The sequence below is a fragment of the Echeneis naucrates genome, chromosome 21 (assembly GCF_900963305.1).
Source record: "Echeneis naucrates chromosome 21, fEcheNa1.1, whole genome shotgun sequence".
Classification (NCBI taxonomy): Eukaryota; Metazoa; Chordata; class Actinopteri; order Carangiformes; family Echeneidae; genus Echeneis; species Echeneis naucrates.
In genome coordinates this window covers 3,819,111-3,833,016 of record NC_042531.1, presented here as the reverse complement: position 1 = coordinate 3,833,016, position 13,906 = coordinate 3,819,111, and the positions used below count along the sequence as shown (strand labels likewise).

The 13,906-nt window shown below is 39.2% G+C and overlaps 1 protein-coding gene across 1 annotated transcript in view; it reads left to right on the top strand.

Moving 5' to 3' along the window:
• Positions 1–13,906, top strand: part of il1rl2 (interleukin 1 receptor-like 2) — a 16,163-nt gene extending 2,257 nt beyond the window's left edge. The window contains exons 3-12 of the mRNA XM_029530296.1: positions 3,391–3,601; positions 4,098–4,266; positions 5,317–5,482; positions 5,829–5,891; positions 6,486–6,612; positions 7,020–7,159; positions 7,601–7,744; positions 8,359–8,523; positions 8,725–8,931; positions 9,836–13,906. Coding sequence (XP_029386156.1) covers positions 3,391–3,601; positions 4,098–4,266; positions 5,317–5,482; positions 5,829–5,891; positions 6,486–6,612; positions 7,020–7,159; positions 7,601–7,744; positions 8,359–8,523; positions 8,725–8,931; positions 9,836–10,029 — 1,586 coding nt within the window. The 3' untranslated portion in view covers positions 10,030–13,906. The remainder of the gene's footprint in view (positions 1–3,390; positions 3,602–4,097; positions 4,267–5,316; positions 5,483–5,828; positions 5,892–6,485; positions 6,613–7,019; positions 7,160–7,600; positions 7,745–8,358; positions 8,524–8,724; positions 8,932–9,835) is intronic.

The window sequence follows — 13,906 nt, the reverse complement described above, 5'->3', positions numbered from 1 at the left end:
CAAACAGTACTGCAGTCTTGTACTGTATCTTGTTTCACTGTTGTGTTGTTGGATTCTTCATGCCATCATGTTTATTTGTATTTTGTTAGTTACAGTTCAGGGGCTCTCATATTCTCATCTTCAGCAGCAGTTCTTTAACAAAATGCAGACTAGAGTCAGAAAAGTGCTAACCATGACAGTAAAGACAAAGAATGGGTCTGTCCCAATAATGATATCCACCATCAGAGAAGTAACAATGATGGGACACTGGGAAATACTGACAGTTGTCCAGTCACAGTGCAAGAAGACATTTGAGCAACCAACAGCATGACATCTGTTTCATGTCAAAAAATTATTTATAATGTTCAGTGACTGGGTTTTTTCAAGCTGTCCTGTTTAAAATAGGTCAAAGATTGCAAATGGCACTTTTATGGTTGAATCTCCAGGAAGTCCTTTACCTGAAAGATGTCATAAGTGTGTTACAGGAAATCTGTGAGTCAGTGTGAAATTACACCGTGTACAACAGCTTTTCGTTGTGATGCCAAAGCTATAAAATTCTGTGAAAGTAAAAGTTTTTCTTTAACACCCTGGCAGGAGCTTTTTGGGAAAAAAATATTTTTGCAAAATTTTCCTCTTATAATCTGTAGTTAGAGGAAACCAAGCAAAAAAATGTATTGTATTCTAAAGTCTCAATTTTCATCCAATTAATACAAAAGTTTGCAAATGAGGGAAGACATTTCCAGGAATTTTTCACGTTGTTTAGCAGAAACTCAACGTCAAACACAATTTCCCCAAACAAGTATGTTGTACAGAAGACCCTAGTTTTCAACATTTTATTTATAATTCTTGCTGACACACACAGAATAAACTAACGCAATCCCCTGATAACACACTACGTTGTAACTCAGCAACCTAATTTCTGGTAAATGTCTTACAGCCACTGATAACTGTGCAAACATGCAGACAGACCAGGAGTTCAGAAATCACCCAGTACCTGTAAAGTTGGGATAAACTAGAAAAATACCATAAATGGTACTGTCACCTCTGCAACAACCAAATGTTACTATGGCATATGATTTGAAGCTCTTTATCAAACCGTTTTTCTTAAGTTGGTACGGTGATTTAATCAAATAGTAGATCAGCAGTAAATTATTTTCCGTTGTCAGTCGGTGAAAATGGCATGGGTTTGAAAGTGAGTCCAGAAACTCCTACTAAACTCAATCATGTGCAGGTGAATTGACCTCATAGCCTACGTCTCTTTCAATATCAGCTGCTGAGGCTCCAGCCACTGTCCAAACATAGTAATCAAAAGATGTGCGAAAGAGGAAACGTTCAAATTTGAGAATTTGTGGGGAGTTGATTTTACACACAGTTATACAGTCACACAATCATAAAATCCACAAAGTAGGTTAGCCACAGCAGATTACCCTCAACAACATATTAGAAACACTGAGAGCCCTGAGACTCACAATGGAAAGCAACTTGTGTTTCAACCCAGGTAGTCCAAAACACACATTTTTATATGTGAGATGTCTTCTGCTGATAGGATGAGACATGTGCAAGGTTTTGTTCAGCACCTGTATGTGGCAATACAGGATTTATTCATAAGAGCAGCAAGACCACAGCAGTCAATCATTCACCATACTAAACCTTAAGTCTTCATTAATCCAAAACTTCAACTGCTGAAAATTTAACTCTTCATGAAAATGACTATTAGTAACTGACGCGAATGAAAACGGCAGTGAGAGACAATACATCCAGATAATGTTAAAAAAAAATGTGCAGTCTGAGCAGGTAAAGAGGAGCATCCTCAAAACAGAAATCCACTGACTTCATAATGCACCACCGAAGAGCTACTGCAGTCAGTTTGCGCAATTTCACCTGCCAGTGAAATAAACACACGCCATATGGAATCTCCACTCCACTCCACTCGACTCCACACCACACCACACCACACCACACCACACCACACCACACCACACAACACAACACAACACAACACAACACAACACAACACAAACATGCCTGTGTGTAAGGTCAGCAGACCTACCTCATATTTGTCCTTCGGAGCGGAGCCGCCATCTTTGTTGTATTCGGGCCATTAGCAACGGTTATTCAAGCTAGCAGCTAGCTAGCATCAACTTCCGCTAGACTCAGCTCACCGCGGTCAACTGCGCGACTTCACTCCATTTATCCAATGTTATGGATGCAATTCTTCATCTTCTTGTTTTTCTTATCCAGTTCCATAGCCTGTTCTTCTTCTCCTTTCGGCCAACTGTAGCCGTAGCTCGGTAGTTTGGCGGTTACACCGCCGGGTCAAGTTAAATTAGACCGCCATTTGTGAACTGTTAAGTGATGCATTCATGTGAACTTATAAATACGAAGATCCCATTTAAAAACCTGTTCAACTTACGGTTAGGCTTAAATAATAATAAAGGATGGATAAAAATCGTCTAAGTAGGTAGTTATTATAGGCTATATTTATTTACGACGTCTTTTTTTTAAAGATCCACTGAAGCTGCCACATCACTACTACTATTACTAATCTACTCTAAATGGAGCGTCTGCTTTGGCCCTTATTCCCAATTGTACTTGAATGCAGCAAATAAAGTTATAAAATGACTGATAGTTCTTTTTTTATCACTTTAACAATTCATGGTAATATTTATTTATTCATTTGATATTACTTTTAAAAATCCGGAATAATATGTAAATATTTATTTATTTATTTATTTGCAAAGCACATATTGCTGTCCAAATAAATAAAGAAATAGTTTTTATACTCCATCACCTGACTGGCATTTTCCTTCTGAATGAAAACGTGAAATAAAAATGCTCTGACGTGCTAATGAAGAGCCACAACCCTCTCTAAATTATGGGAAGTGAATGTGGGAAGTTGATGACAGCAGGACTTTTCACTATTATTTCCTGATTTTGGCAGGAAACTCTTAGGATTCTGCCTCTGCTGTCTTGCAGTTTTCTCTCTGAAATTTTTCACACCCTGAATGTTTGATTAGTCTTTCATTATAAATTAGACTCACTTGTGGTGCCTTCTGCGCCAATTAATCACTTCTTAAAAAGGCCATGGTTAAATTTCCCAATTACTTTAACAAAAAGCTCTTGAGTAGTTTGAAGATATCCTGCTAATTGACAAACGGTTAAATAAACTAATATGACTGAAAGCATAACCTCAGAGGCAGATGCGCTTGATGAGTGAATGATTAAAATCACAGTGTTTATACTTTCCACTGCATATGCTAGTTTGTTTTGGGAAACACTTGAAAATCTGAAGGCTTCCTTTGAAATTCTAAATATCTGCTGTTCTTCGGCAGCATCATAGATTATATTGTTTTACCCTTGGCACTGAATCACATGGAAATGACTAGTTTCCTTTTGCACTGTCAAATCCAGACCACCATGGGGTGACAGAGACCTACCATGTGAGTGCTGGTTACCTCTTTTTGCTGAAGTGCCCCATTGCTGATGCTCACACCAATGTGACCTGGAGCAGAGCAGGAAACCACAGTTTAAGCCTGCCCAGCGGTGTGGAGGTCTGGAATGGTTCACTGTCATTTCTACCTGTACAGACATCTCATAATGGAACCTACACATGTGAGAAAAGGTATTTTATCTCCTGTATAACTTTAAACCTTGAATTGTCCCCCCCAAATAAAAACACCCTAATTTACTCAAAATTGAACAAATGTATTTTCAGACTTCATATTCTCCACATGTTAGATTTTAGAATTTCACATTTTAGATCTAAATAGATCCAGACAAATATATTTCTGACTCCACATCTCCTCCACTACAATACAAATCGAGTTGCATACTTTAAAAAATCACTTTTGTGTTCCCCACAATCCTGACATCTGTTTGTCTATTGTAGTGGCTATCATAGACATTTAGACCAACAAGACATCAAATAAAAAGATTTTTTTTATTGTTTTCATCTGAAGAGAAAACTTGAGCACAAGCATTACTGTCCAAAAATAGTTCCTCTTTGGCAAAACATGAAATAAAGAACACTTATAGATGGTATACAATCATTTGTGTCCATCGGGGTAAGGGTTGCCTTTTTTTAATTGCTGACTGAATATTTATCTCTTTCTGTTTAGGGATGAGACTGGATCATCAGAGGTCACGTTCAGGGTGTTGGTTTCCACTGAAAAGTGTCCTGATACACCTGATACAATATCCATCAAGCATGGGGTCATGGAAAGCATTCCTTGCAAACAGCCGGAGATCTTTAGACTAAACAATTCAAGGAATATACATTGGATGAAGGTATGAACGGCCCTAGGTTATTATTTACATATTGTTTCCCCTGCTTTATGTAGCTCAAGGTGTTAGACTACAAAGATGTATACTGATCGTGTAACTGTCCCATTCTGTTTAAAGAGGAAAAACATTTCATTATAAATAAAGCTGAGGATTTATGTTGATACTCCAATGGTTCAGTCCACATGGACACACAGAGAGCCTCTATTCAATCACTCAGCCTTGAGGAACCATCAGGACTTCTGTAACTTTGTGGTATCACAAGAAAGTAGTCACCACTCTCAGCAATGCCCCAAGGCTTTCCAATCTTCCTAACTTCAACGTTTCAGGATTTGTTCTCAGTAAGTTTACCTGAAATCTTCCACAGTTTCTTACAGAAACACAGAAACAGTCAGAAGAGAGCTCAGGTCTTCTATTCTGACTAGCTCAGCAACCTGTTGCTACTTGAGCTGCAGCAAAAAGCCAGAGAAAACAAAGGCTAAAATGAAAAAAGCTTTGAATAAGGCAACCCTGTTGTTGTGGCCGCACAGATCGCTGACCAGCAATGTTTTGAGATAGTAGTCAGTTCTGCAATCAATTTAAATAAAGAGAAAATAATTTAATAAGAATCCAAGTGCACAGAAACTAAATTAAAACAAATTTCACAGGTGGGAATCAATGGTATATTTCTTGTTGACGAAACAGATGTTTTTTCTTTCTACCGTGTGACTATCCAATCTGGTTAGATGGGACACTGCTGCCCCCCTGTGTACAAGATTGAATGAACCATCTGTCCTTGAGACTGTTTGAATTAATTCTGCTTTTGTTATTACACAAATGGATGTGTAAGGTGACAATACTGCAGCTTACAAACACAATCACTGGCAGCTAACCCTCCTCCATGCAGCACACCGTACAGTGCACAGCATTAAAAAAAACCTCAAAAATCTGTTAGTTACTCACACCTTTATGTCTCAGATAACTCTCATGTGACATCCTCACACTCAAACACATAGAACAACCTGGTAATATATTAAATCCTCAATCTAAAGTGGAATCTGTGTTTGTGGTGTGTAGGACTGCCAGCCTATGGAGCCACTCTCTTTGGATAAGAGAGATGGTACAATGAGGCTGCCTTCAGTCTCAGCGGACGATTCTGGGAAATACACTTGCCTGGTTGAAATTAGTCGGAATGGGAGGAGTTACACTGCTGCACGCAGCATCCAGGTGACTGTTCATGATGGTATGTATGTTCTGTTAATCACTGGACATAACTTGAACGACTTCCATTGCATCCAGATGGTAAATGATTCATCATTTTATGTCATGTCATGTTGCATCACATGGGGGCTGGAGGCAAGCTGAGGAAATAGTCACTTAGTCCCTTTAGTCTATGTACCAATAATACTGGACAAAAAAATCTATGCAATTTCAATTTGTAGAATACTGAAGAAGAATCGTCATCTTAGTTAAGTATGAGAATTTTAGAATATTTTCAAGCCAGAGTCTGACGTATAAAATCTTAAATGGGCTGGCCCCAGTGTTATTTTCTGTTCCCCTAATTATTTCTTTTATCCTGACTGGACCAGGTCCTCTTATTAAAGAGCCTGAGGTGCTGTTTCCTCAAAAGGAGGTGGTCAAGGTTCAAGTGGGCAAGTATCAGTCTCTCACAAAGTATAAACTCTGTCTCATTGTGGCAAACACATACTGTGCATATGTCGGTGGTATGACTTCAAAAGTGTCACCTATTACAAATGTCAGGATGGACTCGTGTCTGGCTCTCCAATGAACACAAGTTATTAGTTCATTAAATTTTGTGTGACTATATATATGGCATTGCTTCAGTATTATACAAGAAGGCACTGAAAGACGCCAGTAGAGTTAGTACAGGTTGAAGGAAGGGGCTCTTCATCTTCATGTCATCTTGTGTATATTCAAGCCGCATACTTGAAAAGCATCACCGTATTATATGGTTTCACCCATAAGATGATTTGTGAGACCAGTGAGGCCCATTACCACGCCCCTCATCTGCAGCTTATTATGCATCAGGATGTACCTCATTCCTGTAAACGCCAGTGATCCTGTGATCTGGTATTATTGCTGCTAAAAAGCTCTGGGGAGCCCACAATCAACATCCTGATCCACATTTTCTGCCTGTATGACACAGTTTTCTAATGAATAAATGTCAGACCAACAGTATGTGTAAAGTGACAGCTGCTTTGTTTTTCAATTTTATTGATGAGCAGGTATGGGAGTGGAGCTGAAGTGTTTGGCCCTCCCAGGCACCAGTTTGGAAAATCATATTTTCATGTACTGGGTTATTGAAGACACCTTTGCTGACGAGTACAAGGAGCTCAATGAGTCGTGGACATTGTGAGTCTCTGTTTCCAAACCTGTTTCAGCACATACTGCACTTGGTTATGTGAAAATGTCAAGTCATGTTGTATGCTCGGCCTTGAAAAGTTAAACATGTCAACATTTCCTGGAAAAAAGGACTGCAACGGTGAATATGGGTAGTGCAAAAACACAAGACGCTGCACTATGATGCATTTGCTCTCATGACAACCAGACCTTAAATTACTAACAGTACTGTGCACAAGGGAAAATCCTTTGTGCACAGATTGTACTTATGTTCACAGTCACAAATAATTATTTTGCATACATGGATTTAAACAAAAAAAGAAATACAAGCCTGACCTGATTTATTATATGACTGACATATTAATATTTCCTCTGACAGACTTTTTGATTGATTGATTGACTCATCTTTTCCCCTATAGTGTTCGTGATGGAGGAAAACTGTATGGTCGGTCCACTCTGTCCATCCCCACAGTCCGTCGTCAATTCCTGAATATCCCCATTAAATGCCATGTAGCTAATGCAGCTGGAGCAAAGACTGGTGAAGTGTTGCTTCAAGAAGGTACTTTCCTCTCTTCTCTTCACACAATCTTCACGGTCAACCTTGAGAGGCACAAAAATGGCAAACTCCTACATACTTTTGAACTAATGTTGTAACCAGACATGACCAGATATATCTAATTATAAACACCAAAACTTGGAATCTGTGCAAGAAATGTCAGCACAAATCATTGTTTGAGAAAAAAAAAGTTTCAAAGGAATCTATAATGATTCATTAGTTATTATGTCTTTCCAGGCAGCCACACTATACAGCGGAAAAAAGCGCTTAGCACGTAAAAAAAGAAAAAGATAATGTACAATTTCAAATATGTAGAAACATTAGGAACAGGGTAGCATGTATGTAGGTAACATTACCCTGGCAATCTGAATGTTGTTCTTAGTAGTATGTGTCCCCCAAACAGAGAACTGGATGTTTATGTTTGTTTGAATTTCCTGTCTACAGTTGACCACGCTGCCCTCTTCACCATCGCCTCCCTCTGCATCACGGCTCCCTTGGTAACTCTGGTACTGGCTGCTGGCTTTGTGTTCTTTAGAGTGGATGTGGTGTTGGCACACAGAAAACTTTTCACACGTTTTTCCAAACAAGGCAAGTAATTTATCTGCAGACAGCCTGCCTTTTCTATGTTATCCAGCCGGTGTCAGAAACTTGTTTCTTACGTTTATTGCACGAATCTAAAGCGTCACGCACCAGACCACATCTAAACACTTTAACATCCTGTCAGGCTACAGCTTTTTGCCGACCAGAAATGCTGCAAGTTCAGCATCAAACTTCATTCCTTTTCTCATCAAGCGCCAACATTGACTCTTGTCACATCTGGTCTAGTTAGCATGCTAACTAGCTAGCCTCAGTCCTTCTTGTTGATGTTACATTGCTGTAACCTTTCAATGTGCCCTGAAACCTTCGAGTTGCTCAGAGGGACAATTATGACAACCTGATGAAGGCTGAAGTGACGATCACGCAACAAGACAAGCAGGGAGTAGTGACTTATCCTGAGAGTTGCAAGTCATAAATGCTCCTAAAATGTGTAAAATATAAGAAAAATATGTAATTGGGACGTTTTACTCAAGTGAAAATGAGAAGCGTGGTAGTGTTTCATTATTCTTACAAACAATAGATAGCAAAATACATTTAAGAGACAGCTTGTGTAAGTTAAGTGAATCCTTTTCAATGCTGTTTTTATTTATTTATTTTTTTTACAGTACCAGATGGGAAGCTCTACGATGGCTACGTGAGTTTCCTCCTCACAGACACACTGGGTTCAGATGAGATAGCGAATTTTGCTCTGCAGATCCTCCCTGAGGAGCTGGAGAAGAAACACGGGTACACCCTTTTTATCAGAGGACGGGACGACTGCCCTGGAGAAGGTAGAGCACAGAGACTCATTAGTTTCATTTCATCTGGTGGCGTTTTAATGGAATGACTTTTGGTTAAGTTCAATTAAACACCTTCTGTGTGGCAGTTGCCATATTTAGAGGGGATTAGGTGTTCAGAGGGTTAGGGTTAGGGTTAGGGTTTTTGCCTCACAGTCATGACATACTTTCTTTCTTGTGTTTAATCTCTTAAAGCTGCACATGACATCATTGCTGCTGCGCTGCACCAAAGCCGCAGGCTGATAATCATACTTTCACCTGAGATAAGATCTGCCATTGACTGCAAGACAGTGGAGACGTCACCTTTATATGCTGACCAAAGTCACTTGGCCTATGAGCAGGAAATTGGGATTTATGATGCTCTGACACAGAATGACCCCAGAGTGATTCTGCTGGAAATCGGTGAGTCTCTTTAGACGACAAAAGTCTGTAACTCATTATGGACCTACACATACAGAGCACTAACACAGCTGTGAAAAAGCTTGTAAATACGTCAAAATCTCAAATCTCCACCAGTGGTCACTTCATCCTGTGACTATTCTTTAACAGGGACCTGAGACACATGACAACAAAACCTGATAGGAACTAGTTAGACTGAAGGCAGTGGAATCTTAGTAAGTATCTGACAGTCATCTAGGAAACCTTTAATTTTCAGAGTGTCAAGACTCCCAGGATTTTCACCCTAACACCTGGGAACACAAACCAAATACTTCAGTTCACGGTGTTTTATCTTTATAGGCACTCCAAATCCCAGACATGTCTGAGCAAATCCCCATTTTCTAATAGCTAAACGCTATGGGATTTAGTTCATGTTTCAAAAACTCAGAAGTATGGCAAAAATTGCAGAAGCTTAGCATCTGTGGTCTTAGCCATGTAGGAAGTCTCCTTGAAAGGACTAGAAACAGCTGGAAGCAGCAAAACTGGCCTTTTCCACTGACCGCAAAATCATTTTACCACAGGGACCTTTGACGCTCATCAGCTGTTAATCTGTCCCCACTTTTAGCCTGGTGTTCACTCAGAGTCAAGAAATAGGCTGGCATTATTTACCATCTGAGCACAAGAGTGGTCTTCGTCTTAGCCTTAGCCATGTAAGGAAACAATCGGCTTCCCAAAACTATACCTGTAAAAGCAGCAAAGGTTTTTATGTCCATTGTTTGTCCGTCTGCAGCAGAATCACAGGTATAAATCTCTGCACTGAACATTACACCAACAACTGCAAGCTTTGGGAGCTTCTACTTAGAAACATGTTAACATGTCCAGTAGAACACACTGTCCTTACATTTAATATGTAATTGAATTCTGCCAGGTGGACCTGTGGACTACAGCTACCTGCCTCAGTCTCTTCACTACATCAGGAGGAAACAAGGAGCGCTCAAGTGGAAGAAAGTGTCTCCTGGAAGCCAAAAACTCATCAGGTCATACTCAAACAGAAACTTTTGGAAGAATCTGAGGTATCACATGCCTCCGGTGCCTTCTGGAAGACATCAGACTATTGTCTAAACTGAGGACAATTATTTAAATGTATTTATTAACTTTATTAACTTTGTTAGACCACATCTAACACATATGTCTGTTTCTGTGGAGACCAAACAGCACCCTTAAACTTATTTATTGTTCATAAACCCATGAATCATGGGATGTTAAGATTACTATACACAAACCAGCTGAAGCAACCTATACACAATCAGGAAAGACATCCATTGGACGGAAAAGGATACTTTTTTCCTATTTTTAACTGATGTGGTTCAGTAACTTCATTGGTATAAAAGTAGTTCCTTTTATATTTTTGTTTCCTGCTCTCTGGTGAAAGCAACAAAAAAGGGGAAACCTATCAGAAGAGCTTAGCCCTTTTACTGCCATGGAAAACATGAACACCTGAAACTTGCAATTATACCTATTTATTTTGTGAAATAGTTTGTGACTTTTGGTTGGATTGTTCCTATTAGTTTGATTGTTCTGAAAAGGTAACATATCTTTTTTTTTTTTTTTATTTAACTGCATATTTATGTTGCTAAATGCTGCTAGAAATGTTGCCAGAGGTATTAGCTATTTTCAAAAGAAATTTCTTTGTAAAAACTGGATTTCAGCTGCTTTCCTGAGGAGAAGCTGTTTGGGGCTTTTGTTACCAGTCATAGAGCAGATAAGCTGCACCAACGATAAATGAACATACTTTTTACTTACTTTTTAACATAATTTTTCCATGAACCTGATTGATTTATTCATCTAACTTCGAACCCTCCCGTTGTAGACTGTGTCGTACTTCGTGCCAGGAGTTAAATATGTCTTCAGTTATGTCCCCACACAAACTGATTAGGATCATTTACTGAGTTGAGTTTCAGTTTTGCTTGCTTTCACAAAATAGTGCTTCATAGTCTAGATGTGAAAACATAATTTGTCAACTGTGTCAAACATCAACATGTGGGGAAATGTATGTGGTTGTGTCTTCATAGGCTGTCAGATGAGGATGAACTATGAAAGACTCACTGAGCATGACAAAGTTTCAGTTTAATTGAAGGAGTAATTTTATCTTAAGGTGGGATCAGCTTCTCCAATACCCCTGTTTCCCTCCCGTTTGATAGCAGAAGCTAAGCAGAAAACAGATCTGTATGTTTTGCAGATCTCTTCCTCATATATATGTCATGCAGCTTGGCTTCTTTTGCACACGGAAACCATTTGTGCTATCAGACGGAAACATTTGGAAATCATGTCACAGTTGTTTTGAAATTATCTGCTTTATCTGTTAAAGAGTATCCTCTCAAAAAGTGTGCAGCTTTATGAATATGTAGATAAACATTGCTTGTCATGACCAAGGTTTTGGTGATGCCACAGCACAAATTTGTGCAGGTGTTAAGCTTTACAATACAAAAGAGACTGCCAGTCTCGCTCTAATGTAACATTGTGCTATTTTCTATGAAAAGAAGTACACTTTCAATAAGTGAATGTAAAGTTTGAACTCATCCAAAAAGCTCCCTTTTTTCTTCATCTTTTCTTTCTCCCACTTTTAAAGCATACTAATGTCAAATCCCTGTCTGCTCCGCTTTCCACCCTTCGGTATGTCTCTGTATGTTTTATGTGTTTAGCTGGTACAAGTGTGTCTCTCTGATACTCTGCCCACAAAGTTACAAACTTTGTAACATCTTATCGTAATCCTTTTATCACACTTTATCACACTCGGCCTTAGATATCTGACACCTGCTTTCTATGATAGGTGCATACTCTATAATATAGTTTTAAAAATAATTTTCATAGATAATTGTTGTCAAACCTTCAGATGTGATTTATGTAAGGGAGATTTGCACATTCACTTCAAGGCAAGGCAAGGCAAGTTTATTTGTACAGGACAATTCGACAACAAGGTGATTCAAAGTGCTTTACAGAGACATTAAAACATAGCATGATTAAAGTTTGAACAGAGAAGAAAAGAAAGAAAGAAATAAGAACAATAGGTAAAATCAGATTAGATTTTAAAACTCAGGCCTAAAAGTACCAGTAGATTCTGAGCTTTATTCAAATGCAGCTGAAAATAGATGTCTTCAACCTGGATTTAAATACACTGAGTGTTTCAGCTGATCTGAGGCTTTCTGGGAGTTTGTAGAAGCTGAATGCAGCTTTTCCATGTCTGGTTCTGACTGTGAGACTGATAAAAAACTGGATCCAGATGACCTGAGGGGTCTGGAATGTTCATCCTGGGTCAGGAAGTCACTTATGTATTTTGGTCCTAGACCATTTAGAGCTTTATAGACCAGCATCAGAACTTTAAAGTCTTTTCTCTGATGGACAGGCAGCCAGTGTAAAGACCTCAGAGCTGGACTGATGTGGTCCACTCTTGTGGTCTTAGAGAGGACTGGAGCAGCAGAGTTCTGAAGGAGCTGCAGTTTTCTAACTGACTTTTTAGGTAAATCTGTAAAGATGATGTTACAATAGTCAAGTCTACTAAAGATGAATGGATGGACTAGTTTTTCCAGGTCCTGCTAGGACATGAGATCTTTTAACCTTGATATATCCTTAAGGTGATAGTAGGCTGACTTTGTTATTACCTTCATGTGTTTTTCCAAATTTAGGTCTGAGTCCATCACTACACCCAAATTTCTGGCCTGGTTGGTGGTTTTTAGGTGTATAGATTGGAGCTCTGTGGTGACCTGTAATAATTTCTCTTTGGCTCCAAAGACAAATACCTCAGTTTTGTTTTTGTTAAGATGGGGAAAGTTGTGGCACATCCAGTCATTAATCTCCTCAATGCATTTACCAAGAACCTGTACAGGGCCTCGGTCTCCTGGAGACATTGTAATATATATCTGCGTGTCATCTGCATAGCTATGGTAGTTTGTTCTGCTGTTCTTTATAATGTGTGCCAGAGGGAGAATGTAATTTTAAACAGAACAGGTCCCAGGATGGAGCCTTGGCGAACTCCAGATGTGACTCTTGTCTGCTCAGATGTAAAGTTACCTATTAACACAAAGTACTTCCTGTTCTCTAAGTATGTTTTGAACCATTTTAGTGCATTTTCGGAAAGACCTGCCCAGTTCTCCAGTCGTTTGAGTAATATATTGTGGTCAACTGTATCAAACGAAGCACTGAGATCCAGTAAAACTGACATTTTTGCAATGACCTGTCAGGGGTTTGGGGGGCGGGGGAAGCTCCTGGTCATGGACCCCTCTTCATGCCTCTGATGCCTCTCCTTTCCGAAGCTCTTCCTGGGTGGGGGCAGATGGAGTTTCTCCTCAAGGTTTCTGCTGGGCTTTGTTTGTTCCTCTCTATGAGATAACTCCTCGTTTATCTCAGCCTTGACGCCAAGCACAGATGGATGACGTAGGACGTTTCCACATAAAGGTTTTGAATCTTGCCTGATAACTTTAGACAGTAATACATTCCCACAGTGTGATGATGATAAAAACACTTCCACCCATTTTCATTTAAACATGGTTCAAAATGGATCTGCAAAGGTTTTTGCTCTAATCAAGCAACTTCATCAAACGACCTGTTTGACTGAAGTATGAGCATGACAGAGACAGTTTTTGATTTCAGGCCCAGGCTACTCAGATTTGCTCCCAACAGACAGGATTGTTATGTGGTCACTGAAAAAGGCTGATTAATTCAGTCTGTGTGATCGGTAACCTCAAAAGGACTGGGTGGAAGCAAAACATCATGGATCTGATTCCGTCAACTAATTGTTTCCACGTTCTGAATTACACTGCAGTGATGGAAAATGTAGAATAATAGAGAAAAATTGAAATGGAAGAGAAGACATCTGTCAAGAGGAAGAAAAACACATTTGAGGGATTACATTGCAGTCTGTAAAACCTAAATACAGACTGTTGAGCAACTGCAATCAAGAATCACTCTTTGTTCCTATGTTGTCTCTTTTGGTGTTCATATA